This window comes from Bubalus kerabau, chromosome 1, assembly GCF_029407905.1.
Source record: "Bubalus kerabau isolate K-KA32 ecotype Philippines breed swamp buffalo chromosome 1, PCC_UOA_SB_1v2, whole genome shotgun sequence".
Lineage (NCBI taxonomy): Eukaryota > Metazoa > Chordata > Mammalia > Artiodactyla > Bovidae > Bubalus > Bubalus kerabau.
This window is the reverse complement of record NC_073624.1, coordinates 58,480,020-58,506,892: the sequence shown is the minus strand read 5'-3', so window position 1 is coordinate 58,506,892 and position 26,873 is coordinate 58,480,020. Positions and strand designations below refer to the sequence as shown.

Genomic DNA, 26,873 nt, shown 5'->3' with positions numbered 1-26,873 from the left:
ACTTGCCTGTGACTTAATGTCTACTTAGTACTTTTACATTTTTTGCAGAAAGGAATTCTAGCTGGTGCACTGCTCTTGTTTGTGGCACAGTTTTTGAATTTCATTATGCTCATTTCATTTCCTCTATTCAGAGGTGAGAGACACAGGAGATACTAGATGACTATTTGGTAATGAATTGAATGGTTCTATAGAAATTAAAAGCATAGAAAATCTATGTGATTAAATGGCACCTGCAGTTTCTTCTCTGAGCTCTGTGCATAAAGAAAGAATAGAGTCTCCCACAGAAAATGAATGTGGCTAAGTTTGGCAGTAACTCTGGATGCAATAATGGCCTATTTGAGTCCTTTTGACTCCAAGTATCTAGAATGCTTTGAGCTTTGACTTAGCAGTGTATTTTAGATAAGATCTCTTCTATTATTTCATGTCTTATACATTTACTTTTTCTTCATGTCTCACATACTTAAAGACCTGGAAAACTGTAAGTCCTCAATAAATACTTGTAGAATGAATGAACGAGAAAATGAACAGATCTTATGAAAAAAGACAGTTATAAACAGGCTTTGGAGCACTGGGGACAGAGCTGTGAATTCACTGACAATTACAGTGAATTCTCATCTTTCAACAAACTACTTATCTGTTTTGATGTAGTTTTCTCTACTGCGATAGGAAATATGATGATAAATGTGATGAAAATGTAGATCTGGACATTTTTGGTGCATTAATTCTTGGCTGAAATTAAATAAAATTACTTTTAATTTTCTGCTTTTTGTTAACTATTAAAAGCAAGTTGGTCAATACCCAAAAGTAATACATAACAATAAGTTATTTCTGTCTTTTACATTTTTATAAATTGCTTCTGAGAGACCAACAGAAAAACAAAACAATCTGTGACACAAATGTAATCTGTTAATACAAATGTAACATGTAATATGTTGAATAAAATCTAGCATAAAATATATTAATGCAAAATTGTTTCCTTTTAAATGTATAGTGTGACTGTAGTTGGGTGTCAATTAATTTTGCTAATGTTACTCAAGAGTGTAGGAGTACGTAAAGAGAGAACTAGTAGTCTTAGTGTAATATTACATTAATAATACAACCTCTATGGGAAAGAATACAAAATGAATTAGTGAGCTTGCCAGTAGATGAATCTGACATGTCTAGACAGTGTAGGGAGAATAAAAGATGTTAAATGTAAGATTATATAAAACATTATACAAAATTTCCCTCAGATTATTATTTCAGTATAATGTTATTTCCAATTTAAAGCTGTATGTTGCAGCTGCTAAACAGAATGAAACTAATAAGGGAGTTCATGAAATAACAGCTTAATCACTAGAATGGATTGAAATCGCACAGCTGTAAATTCCCATGAACTATACTAATACTTCCTCTTTTAGGAACATTGAAAATAACTCTTGTCAAGTGTTCAACCAGTCCACCAAACAAGATAATCTAAATAAACACACTAAAAATCCAGGGGATTTTTGCAGAAACTAATGCTTGTGGCTGATGATCTGTTATGTAAGTGAATATTGAAATGTCTCCAGTCAGTAACTTCAAGTCACAAAAGACATATTAATATATCTTTGGTCAATAAGTTGTCAAAACATTCTGAATATGAGCTAAGACATAAGTTAAAAACCTGAATCTTTAACAGATTAAAGAGTTGTTGCAGGGGAAGTTTCAGTATTTTGTAAACAGTATCAATTTTTATTAGCTTATTTAGTTTATTCAACTTTCTACAAAGACAGAAATCATCTATATATTTAACATTAACTAGATAGATGTGAATTGCTTTGACATGAGCTACTGTAAGTTTCTAGATGACTAAGTTAATTTTCATTTTCTAATCATTAAAAAATGTGTGTTAACTGCAGAAATTTGGACAATACAAAAAAGTATGAAAAAATTTAAATTACATGTAATTCTATTAATAGTATCTAGAGATAGTACTATGAATATGGTCTTTCTGGTCTCTTTCCCTCATGCACATATACATATTAGTTTGCAACCAAATTTGTATCATATGATACATTCATTCATTCGACAGATATTTATTGAGGGGTGACTATGTGCCATTATAAAAACCTGAGTAATTGGATATTTTAAAACATTATTTTTAATTATTACAGATGATTTTATCCTTGTATCATTATTAGTTAACCACTCACTTATTTTTACTTTGGGTTTGTCTCCAAATCATCCACTTATTTTTGACTGACTAGAACATTCCTAAGTATCACTTCATAGGTGGACACAATATAGATCTATCACAAACCAGTCAACTAATTTCCAAATCTATTTATTTGAAAGGAAAAATTCAAGATTTATCCTGAAAAATAAAAAAAAATCTCAAAATCACATTATTGGTTAATTGCATTAATTTATTCATTAATAAACTAATTAATTAATTCATGAACTATGATCTCTAGGGACTTCCCTGGTTGTCCACTGCTTCGTGCTCTCAGTGCAGGGATGAAGGAGACATGGGTTAGATCCCTGGTCAGGGAACTAAGATCCCATATGCTGTATGATTTGGCCAAAGAAAAAAATAATATGATCTCCAGAGTAAAATATCCTGTATGCAAATTCTAGCACTGACATTTTCTAAAAAGTTCAAAGCTTTTCCATGACTTGTTTCCCTTTCTACAAAATAGTAGTGACAAAACTACTTACTTCACAAATAGCTTAAGATTAAATAAGTTAATACGCATAAAGTAAGTAGTCAATAGCACTAGCTAGTATTACTTTTTCATTAATATTTGCTTAGTGTCTTTTATATGGCAGTGATTTTGCTGGAAGCTATGGTTGCACTTGGGGAACAGATAGGTAAGACTGTGAGCTCTATAAGACAGAAAACTAAAACATATTAAAATAAGTAATCTTCCAAAATCATATAATCCCAATCAAAAGTAAGGAGCCTAAAGGAAAATTAGAAGGTACTAAAATATTAGAAAACAGAGGCATCTATATACATACTTAGTCTGGAGCACAGGTGTGTGTGGATTCCCACAAAGGTGGTTTCACTGAATAATAAAAGTTATTTACTTGAGAGAAGAAGGAAAAGGGATGCAGAAATATACTTGCTTCAGGCATATTAAGGCCCATAAGTAGAAAGAACTAAAAGAAACAAAGAAACTAAACAGAGTCATTTGGAAAGGTAGAGACTATGAGACGTTAGGCTAAAGATGAAATGAAAAGGAAAATATGACATTATTCAGGCCCTTTAGAACCTTAATCGGAGAAGGCAATGGCACCCCACTGCAGTACTGGAAAATCCCATGGACGGAGGAGCCTGGTAGGCTGCAGTCCATGGGGTCGCTAGGAGTCGGACACGACTGAGCGACTTCACTTTCACTTTTCACTCTCATGCATTGGAGAAGGAAATGGCAACCCACTCCAGTGTTCTTGCCTGGAGAATCCTAGGGATGGGGGAGCCTCGTGGGCTGCCGCCTATGGGATTGAACAGAGTTGGACACAACTGAAGCGACTTAGCAGCAGCAGCAGCAGCAGAACCTTACTAGGGGTTTTGGGTCATCTTTCTAAGAGCAATGGCATGTCACTAAAAGAGGAGTGATGCACTCAGATTTGGTTGCAAATGATAAATTGAATTTATCCTGTGATAAATTCAAGGAAGACAAATAGGTAAATAATATTTTATTACTAAAATAATCCAGAAGAGTGATTGGTGATTGAAGGAGAGACATTTGATGAGTAGCTAGGGATCAATAGTAAGTACAGAATTACCTTTCCCTTACCACCTATTCCAGTTAAAAACCACAAGACCTAGTGATTGATTGAATATGGAAGTTAATGAAGATAGACATGGAAAGAATGACACACATGCTTCTGAAATCAGATGAATGGTGAAGTCATTTACTAAGAGAAGGAACACTTTGTGAATAGCATGTTTGGGGGGAAAGATACACATGTAATTTTGGATATTTTGGGGTCAAGGTATTTTTGAGACATATAAGTGGAGGTATTCAATAGATGGATGGATGGATGAGTGGATGAATGAGTCTAGAATTAAAAGAAGTGTTTTAGACCAGAGAAAAAATTGGGGGAGCCTTCAGCATATTGAAGGGCTTCCCTAGTGGCTCAGGAGGTAAATAATCTGCCTGCAGTGCAGGAGATCTGGGTTCGTTCCCTGGGTCAGGAAGATTCCCTGGAGAAGGGAATGGCAATCCACTCCAGTATTCTTGCCTGGAGAATTTCATGGACAGAGAAGCCTGGCAGGCTACAGTCCATGGGGTCACAAAGAGTCAGACACTAACACTTTCACTTTCTTTCAGCATGTTGATTATAACAGAAGCCATCCTATGGATGAGATCACTTAGGAAGACGGAAAAGTAAAAAAGAATAGGGAGGACTTTGTCCAAGCCTTGAGGAATTCCCAACTTTTAGAACCTTGCAGAAAAACATTGGCTGTCATAATAAGATGAAAATCTTTTTTGGACAGCAAAGGGAAGAAAAGATATCAAGATGGAGGTGTCACTAACCTGTGAAATGCTGCTGAGAGGTTCAATGAGGATCAAGACATGTCCTTTGGATTTTGTGACATCAAGGTCATTGGTACCTTTAGAAAGAAACTTTCATCAGCCCTAGGGGTACTAATGGATTAGGCACTGGCCTCCTAGAAAGCATCTTTCACCAGAGCAATGATGATTGGAAATCCGATGAGGTGGATTGAGAAGTGAAAGGTGAGGAAGAAAATAAACATACTAAAAATGTAAAGGGGATAGAGAGAAAAATAGCTAATGAGTCCAATGGGATCAGGCAACTTTTTACTTATTTGTTGCTTTCATTTTTAGTTGTTTTGTTTGTTATTGTTTTTCAAATGAAAAAGACAAACATTTAAATGTTACTTGACCCAGGGGGAAAATGAAACAATTAAAAATACAGGAGAGAGAAGGAATGAATGAAAGGGTCATACTTTTTGGAAGGCAGATGCAGGGGGCATAGAGGTTGGAACTAATCTTCTATGGGAGGAGAAAAATACCCTCTATTTTAAGAGGAACAGGCAAGAGAAGCGTGTGGGGCAGTTGTAGACTTGGCAGAGGACATAAAACTTTCACCTGATGACTCTGGTTTTCTTTTTTTAACCAGTTTTTTAAGTGTAGTTGATTTGCAATGTTGTGTTAGATTTAAGTGTACAGCAAAGTGATTCAGTTATTCATACATATATATACACACATATATTCTTTTCCATAATAGGCTACTACAAGATATTGAATGTAGTTCCCTGTGCTATTCAGTAGGTCCTTGTTGTCCCCATATTCTTTGTTAATTAAAATAGGAGGCCATCTGCTGACAGTACGTAGGATACTGGGCTACAGTTCATGGAGGTCGCAAAAAGTCAGACACGACTGAGTGACTAACACACCAAGAGTGCAATGCTGCAGTGTGGAGGGCCTGGTTGAATTTGGTGAGCATGAATTCATGAATTAATGAATGTTTAATTCATTATTATATAATTCTGACATTTTAGAGAATACCTATTCCACACGTCACCATGTATGATAACATAAAGAGCTTATATCTCCCATGCGTGCTCAGTCGCCTCAGTCTTGTCTGACTCTTTCTGACCCTATAGACTGTAGCCCTCCAGGCTCCTCAGTCCATGGGATTCTCCAGACAGGAATACTGGAGTGGGTTGATATGCCCTTTTCCAGGCCATCTTCCCAACCCAAGGATCGAACTGGATCTCCTTCATTACAAGCAGATTCTTTACCGACTGATCCACCAGGGTAGTCCCATATCCCCCATATAATCACTTTAAAGAGCGTTCATTGTATTGTTAGAGATCTTATAAGTCTATAGTTCATGTTATTCATATGTAGAACAAGTAAAATTGATTTGAGGAAAAAAGGGATAATTTTCCTTTTGTTTAGGTTGTTGTTTTCCAAGTATAACAAGTTTCCACCAATTTGATCCCATTCAAATTAGTAAACTGTCCTTATGGATGAAAGAGCTAATTTACCAGGATTTCATGGCAGGTACTGCTGCCCTAGTTCCCTCTCTTCACCCCTCTATAAACTAACACTGGATTACATATTTGCCATAGAGAGACCTGCCTTGATAAATGGCTAAGACATCACTGAGCACAGAGCAAATGCCAAATAAATAATTGCTGTTTGATAAAAGTGGTTCTTATCAGCAAAGCCAGTATTTGTACGTTAAAGAATTGCTTCCAAGGGGCTTAAAAACAGTTTGCTCTCCTAAATGAGTTAAACATACTCACGGAACTCATGTTTACACTACCTACTTGCTTAGCAGAGATAAACATTAATCTTGGTCCACTCTGAATTCCTTTAGTTTCAAAAATTTGGCATTAGAATTAAGAAAAGTTCAACATTTCAAAAAATATTGTGGTATAAATCACCCTCACACTACAACCCATTTCAGGATACTGAGGGAGGTGTAGTGAGGCGTGGAAGATTATTCGCCATGTGACATTTTCATTTCAGGTTGACCATACTCCAGTGAGCACATTAGCAAATTGAATAAAGATAACCGAGACCCGCACTATCCTGGCATGGGACTATTGATTGTGTCCTTTTTATCAGAGATCATCTATTCTCCTGCAACAGGATTGGAAACAGTTCTCACTGGTGTTGCTGTAAATGGCTCATTAATCAAAATGGATTTATTGAGCATCCATAGCAAGCAAATCCTATACTAAGTGATTCAAAATAACAGGTTGCCTAGTAACCAGAAAAATGGAAGAATTCCCCTGTGAAGGTTAAAATTAAATGAAAGGCAGATAAGAAAACATTATCTTTGATGGCATGTGACTATTTCATAAGGGATTTTCCTGCCATTATAGCCACTTTCTTTTAAGGATAATATTCATTCATTCATTCACTCATTTAATGATTCATTCCTTTATGTAACTGAGTCACCACTACGATTATGTAAGGTCCTTTGCTCTGTGCATTAAGGGAAATAAATAGATTCAATACTGGCTGAATAAACATGAGTCTTAGCAAATTTGTCAAGCAAGGACTGGACTTCTGTTAATCTTTATTTAATGAGCCTAGTACTAGAGCAATATTATTTATTCCATATAAATCTGTAGTCACTGAGGCATGAGTAAAATGCTTCTTGCAGAGAATCCTTCTTTTCTGGTTGAATTATATAATTTTGTTTAATGTAAGTTGATTTCATATTTAAATTAAACCAGTTGGTGCGATAAAAACATTTTTCCTATGGTCAGATGAGACCTGTTTTGTACTAGATCATCTAGTTAATAAATTTGTTAACAAGTGACCACAGAAAGGAAACTGACATCTATACTTAACTGATTTTCTGAGAAAATACATCTTCCATACCAATGAATGACATTGCCAGTTACAACCGAGACACTCAAGCTTTGTAGCCTCTGAGTTAAGCACGGCCAGGCACACGACTTGTCCTCATAGGCCTCGGCATCCTAATTCACCCCTCCCATCTAGGTCTTGAGTTTGTGTCCTCAGTTACAGTCCCTGTATTTGTTTACTTGGACTGCTACTAACAAAGTATTAAAAACAACAGAAATATGTTTTCTCACAATTCTAGAGGCTGGAAGTCCAAAATCAAGGTATTGGCAGGACTGGTTCCTGCTGAGGAGATCTGTTCCAGGCCTCTTTCCTTGGCTTCTAGATGACCATCTTCTCCCTGTGCCTCTTCACATTATCTTTCTTCTTTCCATATCTCTATGTCCCCCCCTTTTTAATGAGTCATGTTGGATTAGTGCCCACCTAAAGACTTCATTTTAACTTGATTATCTGTATAAAGACTCTGTCTCAGCTTCTCCAAATAAGGTCACATTCTGAATACTAGGAGTACTAAGGGTTCCAATACACCCTTGGGAGGGGGGAAAGAAAGGGGCACAAATCAACTAACAGTCCCTCTAAAGACCTGGTCATCCTTCCACTCTCTCTCTTCTCTCTCTAGTCCTTTCTCTTTCTTTCTCTCCAGGAAAAGCTTCAGAATGCATTTCCTGTGCATACAGAAATCCTAATTTTGTCTGTGAAACTGAGCCAAGTTATCCAGCACAGTTAACCAAAAACTGTAGAATACATTCCCTAAGATATAACTCCTCAGTTCCCTTGCCTACTCTTTTCCAAATGGCAGAATCCCAAGGGGATAAGGTATGAGCTTCACTCCTACAGACCCCTCAGCTTCCTTCCCCCTTCCCCTTCTTCATTAACGTTGCCTTTGTCCAGAAATAATTATTTTATGCTGAGACTGCGTGTTGACCTCCTAATTAGTCCTCCTGCTTCTAGTCACATATCTGCACAATCAATCTCCCCATATTGCTTCCAGAGAGATCATTCTAAAACACAAAAACTCACCATGCCTTGTCCCTCCTTAAAGTCTGTCAGTGGTTTGACTCTGCTGCCAAGTGAAATTCAAACTTTAGCATGTCACTTCTTGTTGTTTATGCATTTTCCTCTAGTCTCATTCTATGTTCTAACCAGGCTAAATTAGGCATAGTGTGAATGCAGTGTGTTCTTTCACACATCTGGATCTTGGCACACACTATCCCCTGACCTAAACAGCCGTATATTTCCCATGTATTCATCTAACTCTTCCTTCTTTGAGGCTCAAATAAGGCACCAGATCCTCCAGGAAGCCTTCACTCACTCCCTCCTGTTCTACTCTCCTGGAGCACCTCATGCTCACTTCTATCATTGAACTTATTACTCTTAATTTTAATACCCTTTAAGTTCCTACCTATCAGGACTTGTACCTTTCACTCTACTTCTGCAACATGCAGCACAAGACCTAGAACACCAGAGGCACTCAATGAAGGTTTACTGAGTAAGGCACTGAAGGGTACAGTTTAATATGAAGGCCTCTAAAAGACTCATGCACATCAAGAAAGGTCTCCTCTTCTACAAGTGTTACCTTCAGTTAATAAAGGACTTCGTAACAAAGGGAAAACATCAGTAACACCAAGAGAGTCCAGTAACTTCCCCCAAGTTCGTGAACTCAGTTCATCCTGAGAAGAAAAGGAGAAGCTAGGTACAGCAGAATGAGAGACTTGGAAGCAATTAGATCCAGGCAAAACCTAAGGTACATCTTAATGGAATCAACAGACGAAAACGACTTGAACTGTCTCCTCATCCAGCCAGATTACAGTTATGTTAGCACTCTCTTCTTCCTGCTATGGTGTTTATGCAGGGAAGTTTTGTGGGGTTCACTTGTTAAGGTTCTACCCAGAACTGGAACAGAAATTGCTCTGGCTGTAATATTCATCCATTATATATATATATATATATATATATATATATATATATATAAAAACTTCCAATTTAAACTCTGGACTCTCTCATCCCTAGAATTCACAATTACAGCCCAAAGTGCAAGGACCATCAATCATTATAAATTAATGGGTCAGTTGAGCAAACTGGTTTCTTTCATACTGATGATTGAATGCAATTGGGGAAAATTATATACCTAAGCAAATGAACTCGTATCCCACTTGCTGCTGCTGTTAAGTCGCTTCAGTCGTGTCCAACTCTGTGAGACCCCATAGACGGCAGCCCACCAGGCTCCCCCGTCCCTGGGATTCTCCAGGCAAGAACACTGGAGTGGGTTGCCATTTCCTTCTCCAATGCATGAAAGTGAAAAGTGAAAGTGAAGTCGCTCAGTCGTGTCCGACTCCTAGCAACCCCATGGACTGCAGCCTACCAGGCTCCTCCGTCCATGGGCTTTTCCAGGCAAGAGTACTAGAGTGGGGTGCCATTGCCTTCTCCGCGTATCCCACTTAAGAAACAACAAACAACTCAGGCATTGTTGAAGTTTATATTTTCCAAAAGTATCTGTAAGAATATCTTCTTATGATGTGATTTCAGTAACACTTTTCCATAAAGGGGAAGGTTATAAGAAGTAATGCAGCTTCTTACACAGTATACCATGTAAGAACTATACCACAGTAATATGCTGTAGTGCTGCATAGAAACTTCAAGCCAACAATGACCCTCTAAGGATTTAAAGAAAGCATGTTGATGTATGGCAAAACCAATACAATATTGTAATTAACCTCCAATTAAAATAATTAAATTTATATTAAAAAAAAGAAAGCCTCATACATCCTCCCTGTTCAATAATAGGGTTTCTAAGAACCTCAAGGACATTGTTTCATAAAACTCTCATAAGGAGCACAAGGCAGAGAAAATCTTATTTGGAATATAAGCTTTTGCCTAATTGAATGGAGTACAAATTGAAACACACAAAGTCCACAAAGTTTTAAAAGAAAGTATTTCAATTTGAACTAGAAGGAAAAAGATAATATAAAACAAAATTTGGCCCCTAATTTTTTATAGACAGTAAGCAAGTGAGAAAGATACCTGAATTTAAACATGGGTTACTTTTTATGGAAAAGGAAGAATGACTCAGAAGGTAGAACCAAGAGACACAGAAAACAATCACTACTTCATTGTACTAGGCTTAATCAAGGAACTGTGCTTGATTACCTTCAGAATTGCCACAAACTAGAGATGTCTGTGTGGCCTATTTTCCCTGTGTTTGAATGGGAGTGTCAATTGTGGTTTTCCTACACCTTTCCCCGTCTTAAATGTTGGGTGTGTAGGAGAGGAGAGTGGTAATTTGTCTGTTTAGTTCCTAGGTCATCACTGCCAAGAGAAAAGGTTAAGGACCTATACTGTAAGAACTGCACCAGGAAGACCCATATATACCTAAACCTAGACCAGGAGTTCATGCAGTAAAGGGCTGATGTTTGGGCATCCAGGAAAAGGATACAAATCATAGTGACTAGAGGGAAGACTGTGGCAGATCTTATTTTCTAAAAAGGACAGCAAAAGTATCTTCCATCCTATATTCTCTTATTACAGAGTGACTTTGACACTCCTTCCATCAAGAAGTAGGATTCATATTCTCTCCCCTTGAATCTGGTAGACTTGGGACTATCAGTTCAGTTCAGTCGCTCAGTCGGCTCTGACTCTTTGCCTCCCCATGAACTGCAACACGTCAGGTTTCCAGGTCCATCAACAACTACCGGAGCTTACTCAAACTCATGTCCATCAAGTCAGTGATGCCATCCAACCATCTGTTGACCCCCTTCTCCTCCCACCTTCAATCTTTCCCAGCATCAGGGATCTTTTCAAATGAGTCAGTTCTTCACATCAGGTGGTCAAAGTATTGGGTTTCAGCTTCAGCATCAGTTCTTCCAATGAGTATTCAGGACTGATTTCCTTTAGGTTTGACTGGCTTGATCTCCTTGCAGTCCAAGGGACTCTCAAGAGTCTTCTCCAACACCACAGTTTAAAAGCATCAATATGTTAGCGCTCAGCTTTCTTTATAGTCCAGCTCTCACATCCATACATGAGTACTAGAAAAACCATAGCTTTGACTAGATGGACCTTTGTTGGCAAAGTAATGTCTCTCCTTTTAAATATGCTTTCTAGGTTGGTCATAGCTTTTCTTTCAAGGAGCAAGCATCTTTTAATTTCATGGCTGCAGTCACCATCTGAAGTGATTTTGGAGCCCAAAAAGATAAAGTCTCTCACTGTTTTCATTGTTTCCCCATCTATTTGCCATGAAGTGACAGGACTTGGGACTATTAGTATAAGTGATAATGGGAACTTCTAAGGCTAAGTAATAAAAATGATACAACTTCCACATGGTTCTTTTGGAATGCCCACTCTCAGAATCCAGTCAGTTTGTCAAAGGAAAACCCAAGCAGTCCATGAAGAATAAACAAGACCAACAGCCCATAGCATTAGCCCAGTTCTCAGTCATTGCCAACTTGCCAGCCATGTAAGCGACCCATTTTGAAAGTGAGTCCTCTTTCTCTCAGTTGTGCCGCCCCAGCTCATATCATCTGGCACAGACAAGCTGTCCTGTCAAATGAACTCTGCAAAACTTGCAGATTTTGAGCAAAATAAATGACTGATATTCCACTAGCTCAGTAGGCTTCGGGTGGCTTATCGCATAGCAATAGATAACTGACACGGACACCATTTCCTTTATGAACTCTTCCTCAAGCACCCAGGTGGTGTTGTGTTCCTCTTTTCAGCTCCCAAAGCACTTTTAGTGTAGTATTATCTTAGCACTTATCATATTCTGTTGAAATTAACTACTCACTTGTCTGCTTCCTTGTAAATATAGGGCAAGCCTGTGCCTTTTTGGAAAATTAGCTCTTTGAATATACTGCTTTTGCCCCATTCTCTCTCCTCCCCTTTGGTCAGACAAGTCAGAATTTCTTGGTGTATCTTCTAAGTGTCTTAGCTTCTCTTTAACATGTATATTTTCTTATCATTTTGTACCTCTATTCAAAATTCTGAAAAATCCTTCTGACTTCGTTTCCAGCTCACTAAATCTCTCCTCAACTGAGTTTAATCTGCTGTTCCACTCGTCCACTGAGGTTTAAATTTGGGGTTGTTTTTCTTTGTGTGTGTGTTTTTTTAACTTATAAAAGTTTTGTTTTTCCCTCTCAAATATGCTAGGTCATTTTTTTATGGTTTCTATACCTCAAAACACTTTCAACCTTATGTCTTATCTATAATAACATGGTCATTTTATAGTCTGTATCTAATAATTCCAACATCTGAAGTCTTTTCAGGTGTGTATTTGTTCTTCCTTATTTCTGTTGATTTCTGATTGGGGGTCTTTTTCTTCTAGGCTTAATGATTGCAAACTGATCATCTTAATCAGAAAAGTATTTATAGGAATTACTTAGGGCCTACAGAGATAATTCAGCAGTCTAGTAGTCATGTATGGATGTGAGAGTTGGACCATAAAGAAAGCTGAGCACCGAAGAATTGATGCTTTTGAACTGTGGTGTTGGAGAAGACTCTTGAGAGTCCCTTGGACTGCAAAAAGATAAAATCAGTCAAACCTAAAGGAAATCAGTCCTGAATACTCATTGGAAGGACTGATGCTGAAGCTGAAATTCCAATACTTTAGCCACCTGATGTGAAGAACTGACTCATTTGAAAAGACCCCTGATGCTGGGAAAGATTGAAGGCAGGAAGAGAAGGGGACAGTAGAGGATGAGATGGTTGGATGGCATCACCAACTCAATGGGCATGAGTTTGAGCAAGCTCCAAGAGTTGGTGATGGACAGGGAAGCCTGGCATGCTGCCGTCCATGGGGTCACAAAGAATCGGACACAACTGAGACAGGTAATTTACATTCCTCTCTAGATGGTTTACTTTTGCTTCTGCTTGATGACTGAGGGTATTACCATAAATTAAATTCATGGACTGATATTTTGCAGACTACATGGATGATATGTTTTGGGTGAAAATCTGTGTAAGGACCAGCTTATGATTATAACACCTCAGGAATTTTTCTCCTTGTTCTGCTCATAAAAAATCATCTTAGCAGATCTTGCAGTCTTAGAATGAATGTTATGAGACAGAATTATTTCTGATTACTGTGAGAGTGTAGCCCTTGTAGCTCTAGGTCTATGGAGGAAGGATTTCCTATTAGAGTTCACATGCTGAGCATACACAGAGATTTGCTTTCTGTACACAAACATATAGAGGACTTGAGGACTGAAGTTTAATAGCAGGTTCAGCAAATTCTCTCAGGACAAAAGTGATTTTAATGCTCCACTGGCTTCCCACCTTCACCAATGTATTGGCCCAATTATTGTCGGAGAAAGCCATGGCAACCCACTCCAGTACTCTTGCCTGGAAAATCCCATGGACCGGGGAGCCTGTAGGCTGCAGTCCATGGGGTTGCGAAGAGTCAGACACGACTGAGCAACTTCACTCACTTTTCACTTTCATGCATTGGAGAAGGAAATGGCAAACCACTCCAGTGTTCTTGCCTGGAGAATCCCAGGGATGGGGGAGCCTAGTGCATTGCTGTGTATGGGGTCGCACAGAGTCGGACATGACTGAAGCGACTTAGCAACAGTATACTGATGAGAAGATGTTCCTTATTTAAATGTTATTTACTTTACATAATTTTCCTGTCGCCTTTTTGATGCTTTTAAGTCTTCCTTTTCTGTATTTTTATCCAGCATGCTGGTTTTTTTTTTTTTCTTTTTCAGCAGGAAAATTGTTCTGAGCCTAATTAATTTTAAAACCTGGGTCCATTTATTTTTCATCCCTGTATCCTCCTCAGCATGCAGCAAAGTGCCTTGCAAGTGAAGGAAGTCGACTAGTTTTCTATTATTTAATGAATAAATAATGCTTTCATTCCTGCTTCCACCACCCCTAACATAACACTCTACCTCTATTCCCTAATTAAAGCTCTTTTAAATTTTCATATATATATATATGAAATTCATATGTGTGTGTGTATATATATGTGTGCATATATATATATATATATATATATTTCTACATTAACTGAACTTTACTCCTGATTTCCCCACTATTTTCCCCTATGACCTCTCCTACAGAAGATTTTTCATTCTTTTCGAGTTTCATTCTTATCATCTCTCAGCATTGTCTTCACTCTCCATGACTGCTTCTGAGTCACTCACTATTCTACCTTCATCTAATCTGCTCATCTGAAGATTATGCTACCCTATTATAAGATACTTTTCCTGACTTTATTGTTACCATATATGGATTTCCAGGCATAACTCCACATTTCTTGAGGATTTCACTACTTGGTTCACACTTTCTATTCCATTTTAGCTCTTAATATAATGTAGTAGTGTAATTAACATAGCATTTAAGAGTATAAGGGGACAACCCAAGTTCAAGTCCCAGAATCATCCATTGTTAACATGTAACCTTGGCTGCTAAGTTGCTGCTGCTAAGTCTCTTCAGTCATGTCTGACTCTGTGCGATCCCATAGACAGCAGCCCACCAGGCTCCCCCGTCCCTGGGATTCTCCAGGCAAGAACACTGGAGTGGGTTGCCATTTCCTTCTCCAGTGCATAAAAGTGAAAAGTGAAAGTGAAGTCACTCAGTCGTGTCCGACTCTTCGCAATCCCATGGACTGCAGCCCACCAGGCTCCTCTGTCCATGGGATTTTCCAGGCAAGAGTACTGGAGTGGGGTGCCATTGCCTTCTCCGGTAACCTTGGGAGGTTACCTAATATTTCCCTGCCTCATGTTCCTCTTCTATAAAATGGGAATCATGGTATTATTATCTTGTAGCATTTTAAGAATTACAGGAAATAATGCATATAAAGCACTTATAATAGTATCTAGTACCAGTAAATGCTCAATAAACCTTAACTATTTTCATGATTATGCTCTGACCTCATGCAAAAATCTTCCTTCCACATTCTTATGATTCATACAACACCCTGGGCTTCCCAGGTGGCTCAGTGGTAAAGAATCTGCCTGCCAATTCAGCAGATGTAAGAGATGCAGGTTCGATCCCTGGGTCAGGAAGATCCCCTGGAGAAGGAAATGGCAACCCACTCCGGTATTCTTGCTTGGGAAACTCCATGGACAGAGGAGCCTGGTGGATTACAGTTCACAAGGTTGCAAAGAGTCAGACATGACTGGGCATGCACATATGCATGCGTGGCCTCGGTACTTCTCAAAAACCTACTTGTTCACTTCTATAAAATTCCATAGCCAGTCATTTAAAATAGTATTTCTGAATTTTACTTTAACCCTTCTCAACATTTAACTCTTCTTTTCAGTCAATAACCCTTGCATTACTCAGAAATTGAACCCATCTGGACATACATAGGGAGAAAGCAATGGCACCCCACTCCAGTACTGTTGCCCGGAAAATCCCATGGATGGAGGAGCCTGGTGGGCTGCAGTCCATGGGGTCGCTAAGAGTCAGACACGACTGAGTGACTTCACTTTCACTTTCCACTTTCATGCATTGGAGAAGGAAATGGCAACCCACTCCAGTGTTCTTGCCTGGAGAATCCCATGGACAGAGAAGCCTGGTGGGCTGCAGTCCATGGGGTCTCACAGAGTCGGACACGACTGAAGCGACTTAGCAGCAGCAGGACATACATATATCAGGCTTTCTCTGTAGTCATAATGCTTTATTTTTTGTTCTAAGAGAAGCAATGGTTGTGCTTTCTTAGACTACCTCAGTCTTAATTTATACCCATCAGTTTTCTCTTTTTACTCTTTGTCTTCAGTCTCTTGTTCTCCATCAGCAAACTCCCCCAACTTCTAAACTTGACCAAGTCTTACTTATCCTAAAATAAACTAGCCATTTCTCCCTCATACCACTTTCTTCTCATGTTAGCATTTTAGCTTTTTTCCTAATCCTCTTCAAAGGGTAATCTGTATTCTCCACTCCCTTTTCCTTCTTCTGCATTTCTGAGTATCTCACTGTTAGCTTTTAAAAATCTAGTTTTATCACATCATTTCTTAAACTTACTTTTCAAAGACAGGCAGAAACTGGATTGTCAAACAAACAAATAAACAAAGCCTCTCCTCAGAAATTCTACAATTTCTTTGCAACCTTGAATATCCTGACCACTCACTTGAAGCTCTCCTCTCCCATTAGCGTTCATGTAACTACTTTGCATTCTTCACTCAGAGGCAGTGGCAAAGGAATAGAAAGCAAGCATGATGACAAACAAAAACTCATGTTCAAGCAAAGGCCCCCCAGAGTATTGATATTAAATAAGACACTTAGCTTCAATTTCCTCATCAGTAAAATGGGCATATTTGTTCATCTTGTTCACCAGTTTATAATGCTAATAAATAAAGTAATGGATCTGAAAATACCATAAAAGAAATAAAATACACAAAGCAGCTGAGTATACTTTGATAACCTGGAAGCAGACAGGATGCAAGAAACTATACTTAAAGATTCTTGCTACCAAATTTGCTATGAGACTCTGAAGGACCCAAAGCTTTGTATCTGACCTAGAATGTTTTTCACTATTAAAAGGTTTCAGAGTGTCTTCACCATGGCAGTACCACCTCCATGAGAGCTCTTGCCAAGAAATTAAGAGCATTCACATAAAAAATGCTCCAACTTACCTGGACTCACTTCAAGATGAAAAAAAAAATCCTTATCACTATATCGGGGCCCTTTCATTTTTAAAAATATTGTGGGACATCAAAATACTAATGATACATCTTCAAATATACAAGCACGTAAACTGAATTGGTCCATGTTAGTAAGAAACATTACCAGTTCTTGGAGAAGGGGCCCTTGCAATTTCTAAGGAGCAAGGCTTCTTTGTAACTGCTGTGTCCATGAGATCACATAGAAAATTCTCATTTTCTGAAGGAAATGTATCCAGAGAGGCAGATGGTACAATTTCCATAGTGTAATTCCTCTTCTTTGGATAGGACTCCTGAAAGGAAGGAGAAAAAATAAAAATAGCTTTGTGATAAAGACACAGCCTGTTTAATTTATAAAAACTAGAAAAGATAATAAGGTTCGTCAGTTCTTCTAAAAGTGATTGAGAGGTGATGATTCATCTATTTGAATAAGTTATGCAATTGTGTAACCCCAATAATACCAGTGATCTTTTTAGAAAGGTCCTTGTAATTTGGTTCCCCTGAAGTTATCACTAAAGTTCTTGATTTCAAGTCATGATCTCTTTTTTTATAAAATATGTGTATTTTCTACTTGTGGTATAAACAGTTGTTTAATCAGCAGTCATTTCCAAGACTCTTCTCCTTTGCCTGCTTCCTAGAGATAGCCATATGTCTCAGTTTTTGACCCATTAGATACAAAGGGAAATTTGCTGGGAGGCTTCTTTAAAAATATTCTTTCCCCAGAGAAAAAAGATATGCAAAGAGGCTTTTGCAGAGTTTTGGCCATCCTCAGTTTCCTCTCTCTGGGTGCAGGTTTGATGTTTGGGGCAAGAATAGGCAAGTTGTAACCATAAGGCAGTAAGCCTCTTACCTCAAAAAGACAACTGGTCAAGAATGACAACAGCAGGATTTTTTAAAAGCCTGGGACCTTGATAATATCATTGAGTTGCTCAGATAGTTTCAGGACCAGTTTCTTCAGGCTTCTTAAGCAATTATTAAAGTTTCTTCTTGTTCGAGTCATTGCTAACTGGTTTTCAGTCATTTAGAAGTGAATGTGTTCCCACCCAACACACTTCCTTTGTGAATACTGTTAATATACCAAGGTTACTCTTTTCAGGTTAGGATGTGAGAGTTGGACTGTGAAGAAAGCTGAGCGCCGAAGAATTGATGCTTTTGAACTGTGGTGTTGGAGAAGACTCTTGAGAGTCCCTTGGACTGCAAGGAGATCCAACCAGTCCATCCTAAAGCAGATCAGCCCTGGGTGTTCTTTGGAAGGACTGATGCTAACGCTGAAACTCTAGTACTTTGGCCACCTCATGCGAAGAGTTGACTCATTGGAAAAGACTCTGATGCTGGGAGGGATTGGGGGCAGGAGGAGAAGGAGACGACAGAGGATGAGATGGCTGGATGGCATCACTGACTTGATGGATGTGAGTCTGAGTGAACTCCGGGAGTTGGTGATGGACAGGGAGGCCTGGCGTGCTGCGATTCATGGGGTCACAAAGAGTTGGACACGACTAAGCAACTGAACTAAACTGACTGAAGGTCTTATTCTATATTGCTGATTCTTCAATATATTCTAAAAATTGGAATTCATTTCATCTTATAATATCTTTAAATATTGTACAAGGCATTGTGTATTTGTGTGTGTGAGAGAGAGCGTGTATGTGTGTGTTTGTCACTCATTCTCCACCTTTGAGATCCTATGGACTGTAGCCCACCAGGCTCCTCTGTCCATGGAATTCTCCAGTCAAGAATACAGGAGTGGGTAGCTATTCCCTTCTCCAAGGGATCTTCCTGACTCGGGATCAAACCTGGGTCTACTGCATTGCCAGCAGATTTTTCACTATTTGACCCACAAGGGAAACCCATACAAGGCATTGCTGCTGCTAAGTCGCTTCAGTCGTCTCCAACTCTGTGCAACCCCATGGACGGCAGCCCACCAGGCTCCCCCATCCCTGGGATTCTCCAGGCAAGAACACTGCAGTGGGTTGCCATTTCCTTCTCCAATGCATGAAAGTGAAAAGTAAAAGTGAAGTCACTCAGTCGTGTCCAACTCTAGCGACCCCATGGACTGCAGCCCACCAGGCTCCTCTGTCCATGGGATTTTCCAGGCAAAAGTACTGGAGTGGGGTGCCATTGCCTTCTTTGATACAAGGCATTAATGGTCAGCAAATATTTATTGAGCATCTATCATATACATTTAGAATTATGCTAATCTCTGGAAATGTTTAAAAAATGAGTAAGACGTAATCCTTGCGCTCAGAAAGTTTGTAGTTTACCAGAAAAGGAAAACAGATTATCTGCATGATAAATTTGACAATTAATTAGATTTACTTTTGATATATATTACCTTTATAAACCATACTTCATTATCAAAAGAAAGAAACAAATGAAAAAATAAACTCATTTTCAAAAAAGCTTCCAATATATATCCAAGGATTGGTAAAGGTTTAGTACAAGCTCCTATTTTTTTCTTTAATGACACTTACAGTATGTAGAGTAAGTATTCAAGGTCAGAGTAATTGCTTTCAGACCATACCAGACCCTCGCACATCAAAGAGTCAATTATGCTCACTCTACTCTATTGAAAGCAGGAAATTGGGAGTAATTTATTTCTAACAACAAAGGGTGACAAAGTTGAAAGCATCCAGAGGAAAGCAATCAGGATGGTATATGATTTAAAAACCATGTCACAGAAGAAATGATGAAAGGAACTGCAGTGTTCTATCCCAGAGAAGTCGTACAGCCACGTAATAGTTATCTCAATATATTTGAAAGGCTATCCCTCACGAGCTTCCCACAGAGTGGGAAAGGGTATAAGAGGCTGTGGTAGATTTATTCTAAAGTTCTTTGAGGCAGAATAAAGAAAAATGTTTATTAGTCAAGGAGGGCAAATTTGGATCAACACAAAAAACAATTTTCTGTGAATTAATAATATTGCTTATCTTCTAAAATGGATGTGCACTGATAAAATAATTAGCTAAAAGATAGCACTAGAAAGCAACACAATGAACTCCTCATAAGTGGAAATGCTTAGTTACTGATAAAATTATGTATAAAAGATACTGTACAATGACTACACCAGGTGACTGTAAGCTCTATGAGAGCTAGAATTTTTCTCATTCACATTCTATCCCCAGAATCTAATATAACTCCTGCCACATAATGGGTCTTCAGTAAATACTTATTGGTCAGCTGAACAGTCTCGAACATCATTTTAAACAAGTCCAGGTACCAGTTAGGAAAAGGAAAAGGATAATGCTTTTTAAAGATGTAAATTACTTTACTTCTCTGTCTTCCTTATTATTGTTTACTGCTTTGAATATCAAAAGTGAAAAAAGTGAGATTCAATGAGATTGTAATGAGTCTATGAAGACAGTCTCTAGCTTAAACCTTGTTGTTTAGTCACCAAATTATATTCAGCTCTTTTGCGACCCCTTGGACTGTAGCCCACCAGGCATCTCTGTCCATGGGATTTTCCAGGCAAGAATACTGGAATGGGTTGCCATTTCCTTCTCCAAGGGATCTTCCTGACCAGGGATTGAACCCACATCTCCTGCATTGACAGGTGGATTTTTACCATTGAACCACCAGGAAAGCCCCAGCTTAAACCCTAGTTCATCTCAAAATTAAATTAATCCAAACAATCTATTTTTCATGGATTTGGTTAGGCTGGACTTTTACTATATTTATAAAGGATTATGAGGATTTTAAAAGTATTGAAAACAACTTTGAAATTTAACCACACAGGATGAGTTAGTAAATTAAATGTACATTTATTAAAGAAATATTAAAAAATATAAAGAAATTGAAAAAATATCACATGAAAACCAGCATGCGCAAATAACTAATAGTACTACATTTTGGTGTATATTCTCCCAGATGGCTTCCATGTGTGTGGACATGTGGGTGTGTGTAAAGAAAAGACAAACTATTTTAAACAATAATGAAGTATACCCTCTTCATCTTCCTAAGAGAGTGCCATTATTTCTCATTGGCATAGAAGTCTGTAGTACACACATGGCCTCCTTATGGAGAGTGAGAGCCCCAAGGGAAGGAGATAGTTTTAGCAAAGCTGCACTTTTGTAACCAAATATTTCATATTGCCAAAAAGAAGCCGGGTATTCAACAGAATACCTGACAAGTATCTCTTGAAAGACGATATATGATATTATAAAATGATAGAATAAATTCACATGTGTCCATGTTTAAGAGACAGAACATGACCACTGAGACCCGCCGCTCGCATCCTATGTTCCCCTTTCTGTTCCCACCCCTTCCCTCGGCAACTGGGGTTAAATCTTGTTCTGAACTTTGTGTTTATAATTCCCTGCATTGTTGTGAAAATGTATCTATATAAGTGAGTATCAATAAAGAATAAATGGTTTGTACTGTATGCGTTTGAACTTCATACACACAATATAAAGTGCTCTTGCTCTTCTGTGACTTTTTTCAATCAATACTCTGTTTCTGAATATCATTTATATTCAATGTGATGCAAGAACCCACCATATAGGTATAACCACACATTCATTTACACATTCTCCTGACAACAGACTTTTAAACATTTCCCAGATGTTTTGTTATTAAGAAAAGAAAGGAGGGCATTGTGTTTTCCCACCCCAAGTAGGATAAAGGTCCAAGAGATTTTCTGTAAAATTTATATAAAGATATTATATATATATACACAAAGGTATGTAATGTTTTCTGATTTGATATTTTCCTTTAATAATGTATTCTGAACAAGTTTCAAGGACAAGTACATGACTACACAATAAATTTAAGTCCCGGTATACACATGATCATAACTCAGTCAATCTTACCATACTGAAATTTTAATGTTTTTCTTTTAAGGGAGCATTATTGTGCGTGTATCCCTGTTTACACCTCAACCACATCTTTTGAAGTAGAATTCCTGTGACAATAGGTATATACCATATGCTTATATAATTGAATCTGTTTCTGGATTTTCTAATTATTCTATATATCAGTCTATTCTAGCACCACAATCCTACTGTCTGTCTCTTTGCAACCCCATGGGCTATAGCCCAGCATGCTCCTCTGTCCATGGAATTCTCCTGACAAGAATACTGGAGTGCGTAGCCATTCTCTTCCCCAGGGGATCTTCCTGACCCAGGGATCGAACCCAGGTCTCCTGCATTGTGGGCAGATTCTTTACCATCTGAGACACTAAGGAAGCCTTTGATTAAACTATCTGGAAGGATATGTCTCTCTGCATATTCATCCTTATCAAAGCATTCATGATTATCCTCATGTCTATTTTTCAAAAAAGTTCTTTAAACATTTTTGTCAATTTCTCAAATCATTGCCTCTCCTTTGCTTCCTATCAGTAAACAGTACTTCCATACACCAGTCACTTAAACAACTTGGGGACAATTCTTCATTCTCACTCTTTTTCAGCATCATGCCCAGTCATTCCCTAAGTCCCATATTCAATATTGAATTCTGTACCTCAAACACATTCATTTCTCTCTACCCCTGCTAACACCTTGGTCTGGGTCACCATTATTTGTTACTTGAACTGCTAGAACACTTCCAAACTGGTCTCCTTGCCTCTAGCCCTGCTCCTCTCATAATTAATTCACTTTCAAACATTACCATGTTACTAATAGAAAGTCAGGTCAAAATAAATTCATTTCATTTCATCATAACTTTATCTGATGAAAGAAACATAAAATGTTCTAGTCATAGTACATATTGATTCTTTTTAAGTATTTAATATGGTCTTTCATAATATCTTAGAATTTCTATGCTGAATGATTACATTCAATGCATTAATTATCCAGAGAGTAAACTCATTAAAATAACAAGATCTGGAAGAATGAACTAAAGGGGAAATATAATCCCATTAATGTAAGATGATGGTGCTAATAACTGAAGACCTTGTCTAGCACCTAAAAATGTGCCACCTGCATAGTAGGACTCTACGAATGCATGCTAAAAAAGAAATACATAAAATAGCTATCATTTCAGTTAGTATTTCAAGGCCTGATTCCTTGACTAGATTAAAGAACTATAGAGGCAAGTGCTGAGTTCCAGGTCGCTTCAGTTGTGTCCAACTCTTTGCAATCCCATGGACTGTAGCCTGCCAGGTTCCTCTGTCCACAGGAATCTCCAGGCAAGAATACTGAAGTGGGTTGCCATGCCCTTCTCCAGGGGATCTTCCCGACCCAGGGATCAAACCTGTGTCTCTTACATCTTTTGCATTGGCAGGCAGGTTCTTTACCACTAGCGCCACCTGCTGCTGCTGCTAAGTCGCTTCAGTCGTGTCCGACTCTGTGCGACCCCATAGACGGCAGCTCCCCCGTCCCTGGGATTCTCCAGGCAAGAACACTGGAGTGGGTTGCCATTTCCTTCTCCAGTGCATGAAAGTGAAAAGTTAAAGTGAAGTCGCTCAGTCGTGTCTGACTCCTAGCGACCCCATGGACTGCAGCCTACCAGGCTCCTCCGTCCATGGGATTTTCCAGGCAAGAGTACTGGAGTGGGGTGCCATTGCCTTCTCCGAGCGCCACCTGGGAAGCTCAAAAATGAAAGTGTAGCCTGACAGGCTCCTCTGTCTATGGAATTCTCCAGGCAAAAATCTGGAGTGGATAGCCTTTCCGTTCTCCAGGGGATCTTCCCAACCCAGATATCAGATCCAGGTCTCCCACATTGCAGGAGGATTCTTTACCTTCTGAGCCACCAGGGAAGCCAGTAAAGACCACAGCAAAACATTTTTTTTCATGTAGTATGCACTTACTAAACATTTGTTGAATTAATGAAATCTGAAACTGTTGTTGTTTAGTCACCAAGTCCTGTCGACTCTTTTGTGACTATGGACTGTAGCCCACCAGGCTCCTCTGTCCATGGGATTTCCCAGGCAAGAATACTGGAGTGAGTTGCCATATCCTCCAGGAGAATCTTTCCAGCCCAGGGAAAAAACCAACATCTCTTGCATTGGCAGGTGGATTCTTTACCACTGAGCCACCAGGGAAACCTTCTGTGGCTTTAGGACTGTACTGTCCTAGATGGCAGCCACCTACAACTGTTTAGATTTAAATTAATTAAATACAATTTGAATTTAGCTCCTTGCTTTCATTTCAGGGGCTCAGTGGCTGCATGGTGGCTCCCACGTTCGACTATGCAGACTTGGCACTTTTATGGCTGCAGAAGCATCTATTGGACTGCACGTGTCTGGCTCCAGAGAGGTGTCTGCCCCCAGAAGGGTGTCTGCTGACCTTGACAACAGGAGAGTCACAGGGAGCTTTCCAAATCCCAGTGCCCAGGCTGCACCCTCAGCCATTTCATCACAACCTCTGGGGATGCAGCCTAGCCCTCTCACAGGTGGCAGGGTTGTTTGGAGAGTTGTCAAAGCAGACATGGCCAGGCCCTACTCTTAAAGAACTTCAGATTCAGTAGTCAAGGGCGGGATGCAAGAATGTGCGTTTCCAACTTGCTGCAAGGGAGCTCTCTTCATTTATTAAACATTTGTTGAATTAATGAAATCTGAAATAATATCATTCAAAAACTATCACAGATTCAAACCACTGTAAGAAGAATAGCAAATTACTATTTATGAAGTTTTTACAGCCTGAAAAGTAAATGTTTCATTAGTCAGATGATTATCATTTAGCTCTCATAACAGCCTCCCTCAAGAGTCTTCTCCAACACCACAGTTCAAAACCATCAATTTTTTGCTGCTCAGCTTTCTTTATAGTCCAACTCTCACATCCATGCATGACTACTGGAAAAACCATAGCCTTGACTAGATGGACCTTTGTCGGCAAAGTAATGTCTCTGCTTTTTAATATGCTATCTAGGTTGGTCATAGCTTTTCTTCCAAGGAGTAAACGTCTTTTAATTTCATGGCTGCAGTCACCATCTGCAGTGATTTTGGAGCCCTAAAAAAATAAAGTCAGCCACTGTTTCCCCATCTATTTGCCATGAAGTGATGGGATCAGATACCATGATCTTATTTTTCTGAATGTTGAGTTTAAAGCCAACTTTTTCACTCTCCTCTTTCACTTTCATCAAGAGGCTCTTTAGTGCTTCTTCGCTTTCTGCCATAAGGTTGGTGTTATCTGCAAATCTGAGGTTATTGATATTTCTCCTGGCAATCTTTATTCCAGCTTGTGCTTCTTCCAGCCCAGCATTTTTCATGATGTACTCTGCATATAAGTCAAATAAGCAGGGTACAATATACAGCCTTGATATACTCCTTTTCCTAGTTGGAACCAGTCTGTTGTTCCACGTCCAGTTCTAACTGTTACTTCCTGACCTGCATAAAGATTTCTCAAGAAGCAGATCAGGTGGTCTGGTATTGCCATCTCTTTCAGAATTTTCCACAGTTTGTTGTGATCCACACAGTCAAAGGCTTTGGCATAGTCAATAAAGCAGAAATAGATGTTTTTCTGGAACTCTATTCCTTTTTCCATGATCCAGTGATGTTGGCAATTTGATCTCTGGTTCCTCTGCCTTTTCTAAAACCAACTTGAACATCTGGAAGTTCACGGTTCACATATTGTTGAAACCTGGCTTGGAGAATTTTGAGCATTACTTTACTAGCATGTGAGATGAGTGCAATTGTGCAGTAGTTTGAGCATTCTTTTGGATTGCCTTTCTTTGGGATTGGATTGATTTGATGGGGTGAAGAATTGGTGCTTTTGAACTGTGGTGTTGGAGAAGACTCTTGAGAGTCCCTTGGACTGCAAGGAGATCCAACTAGTTCATCCTAAAGGAAATCAGTCCTGAATATTCATTGGAAGGACTGATGCTGAAGCTGAAACTCCAATACTTTGGCCACCTGATGTGAAGAACTGACTCATTTGAAAAGACCCTGATGCTGGGAAAGACTGAAGGTGGGAGGAAAAGGGGATGACAGAGGACGAGATTGTTGGATGGCATCACTGACTCAATGGACATGAGTTTGAGTAAACTCTGGGAGTTGGTGATGGACAGGGAGGCCTGGCGTGCTGCAGTCCGTGGGGTCACAAAGAGCTGGACACGACTGAGCAACTGAACTGAACTGAACAGCCCTCCCAGTGTTACTATGATCCCCATTCAGAAACTAAGGCTTGGAATTATTAGCTGTCCAATATTAACTAACATCTGGTTAATGGAAGTTTTAGGGCTACAACCTAGGTCTTATATCAGTAACTATAGTGTTCGTACTACTGCATCACAGAAAAAAGGACTATGACAAGATCTTTATTGCCAGAACTAAAGGAAAGAGGAAACTGCTCATTGTTAGGTTATACCTAACCCTGCCACCTCTTAGCCTTTGCAAGCTATTTCCTTACTGTGGGAAGTTTGGATTTTGCTATACAGGTTTATTGCCAAAGCACTCTTTATGGTAAATCCTGGAAATGGACCAAAGAGATTTAAAGAATTGAAGTCCAACAGTTGGTGACTCACTTTTCAAGGTTCGATTGTACCCAGCCTAGCAGAATTTGGCTCCAATTTAGTTAGCAGCTTTTGCTTTTTTCTTGATATTTTGCCTCTATCTTTATTCAAATGCCTGGTTCCTGAATCCCAGACTTATTTCTGAGCTTGAATTCTGATAATGGTAGCATGCCTAAGACTGTGTTCTCTGCCTTGGTCTTTGCTAGCCCTTTTCTGAGGTCTGAGGGACTACTGGTTTGTCCCAAAATTCTAAACATGTCGCTAAGGCCCTATACTGCCTAACTTCACAATTCCTGAATGACGAGCATTAATGGTTAGACTTAGTCAGTTTTATTGTACCTGTTATAGTTAGTTGTGCAATGCGTGGACCAAATAGTGCTTCTTTTAAAACATGTATACTGAGAGCACCGAATAAGTTAATATTACGCCTCCCCAAGAAAAATAAACAATAGTAATATACTTTCACTTGCTGTTTGCACTGTGTTCCTATAAAAGTTGAAGATCATGAGGGGTGGGCTCAGTCTAACAAGTCAAAGTTTACTAGTGATTAAATATGAAGTCCTATAGTTTA

General features: G+C 38.9%; 1 protein-coding gene across 5 annotated transcripts in view; it reads right to left on the bottom strand.

The window, feature by feature from the left end:
* ANKS1B (ankyrin repeat and sterile alpha motif domain containing 1B) overlaps nucleotides 1–26,873 on the bottom strand; it is a 1,161,043-nt gene that overhangs the window by 748,005 nt on the left and 386,165 nt on the right. For all 5 annotated transcript variants that reach the window (XM_055576264.1, XM_055576282.1, XM_055576254.1 and 2 more), the window contains exon 10: nucleotides 17,046–17,211. In XM_055576264.1, the coding sequence (XP_055432239.1) occupies nucleotides 17,046–17,211 (166 nt within the window). The remainder of the gene's footprint in view (nucleotides 1–17,045; nucleotides 17,212–26,873) is intronic.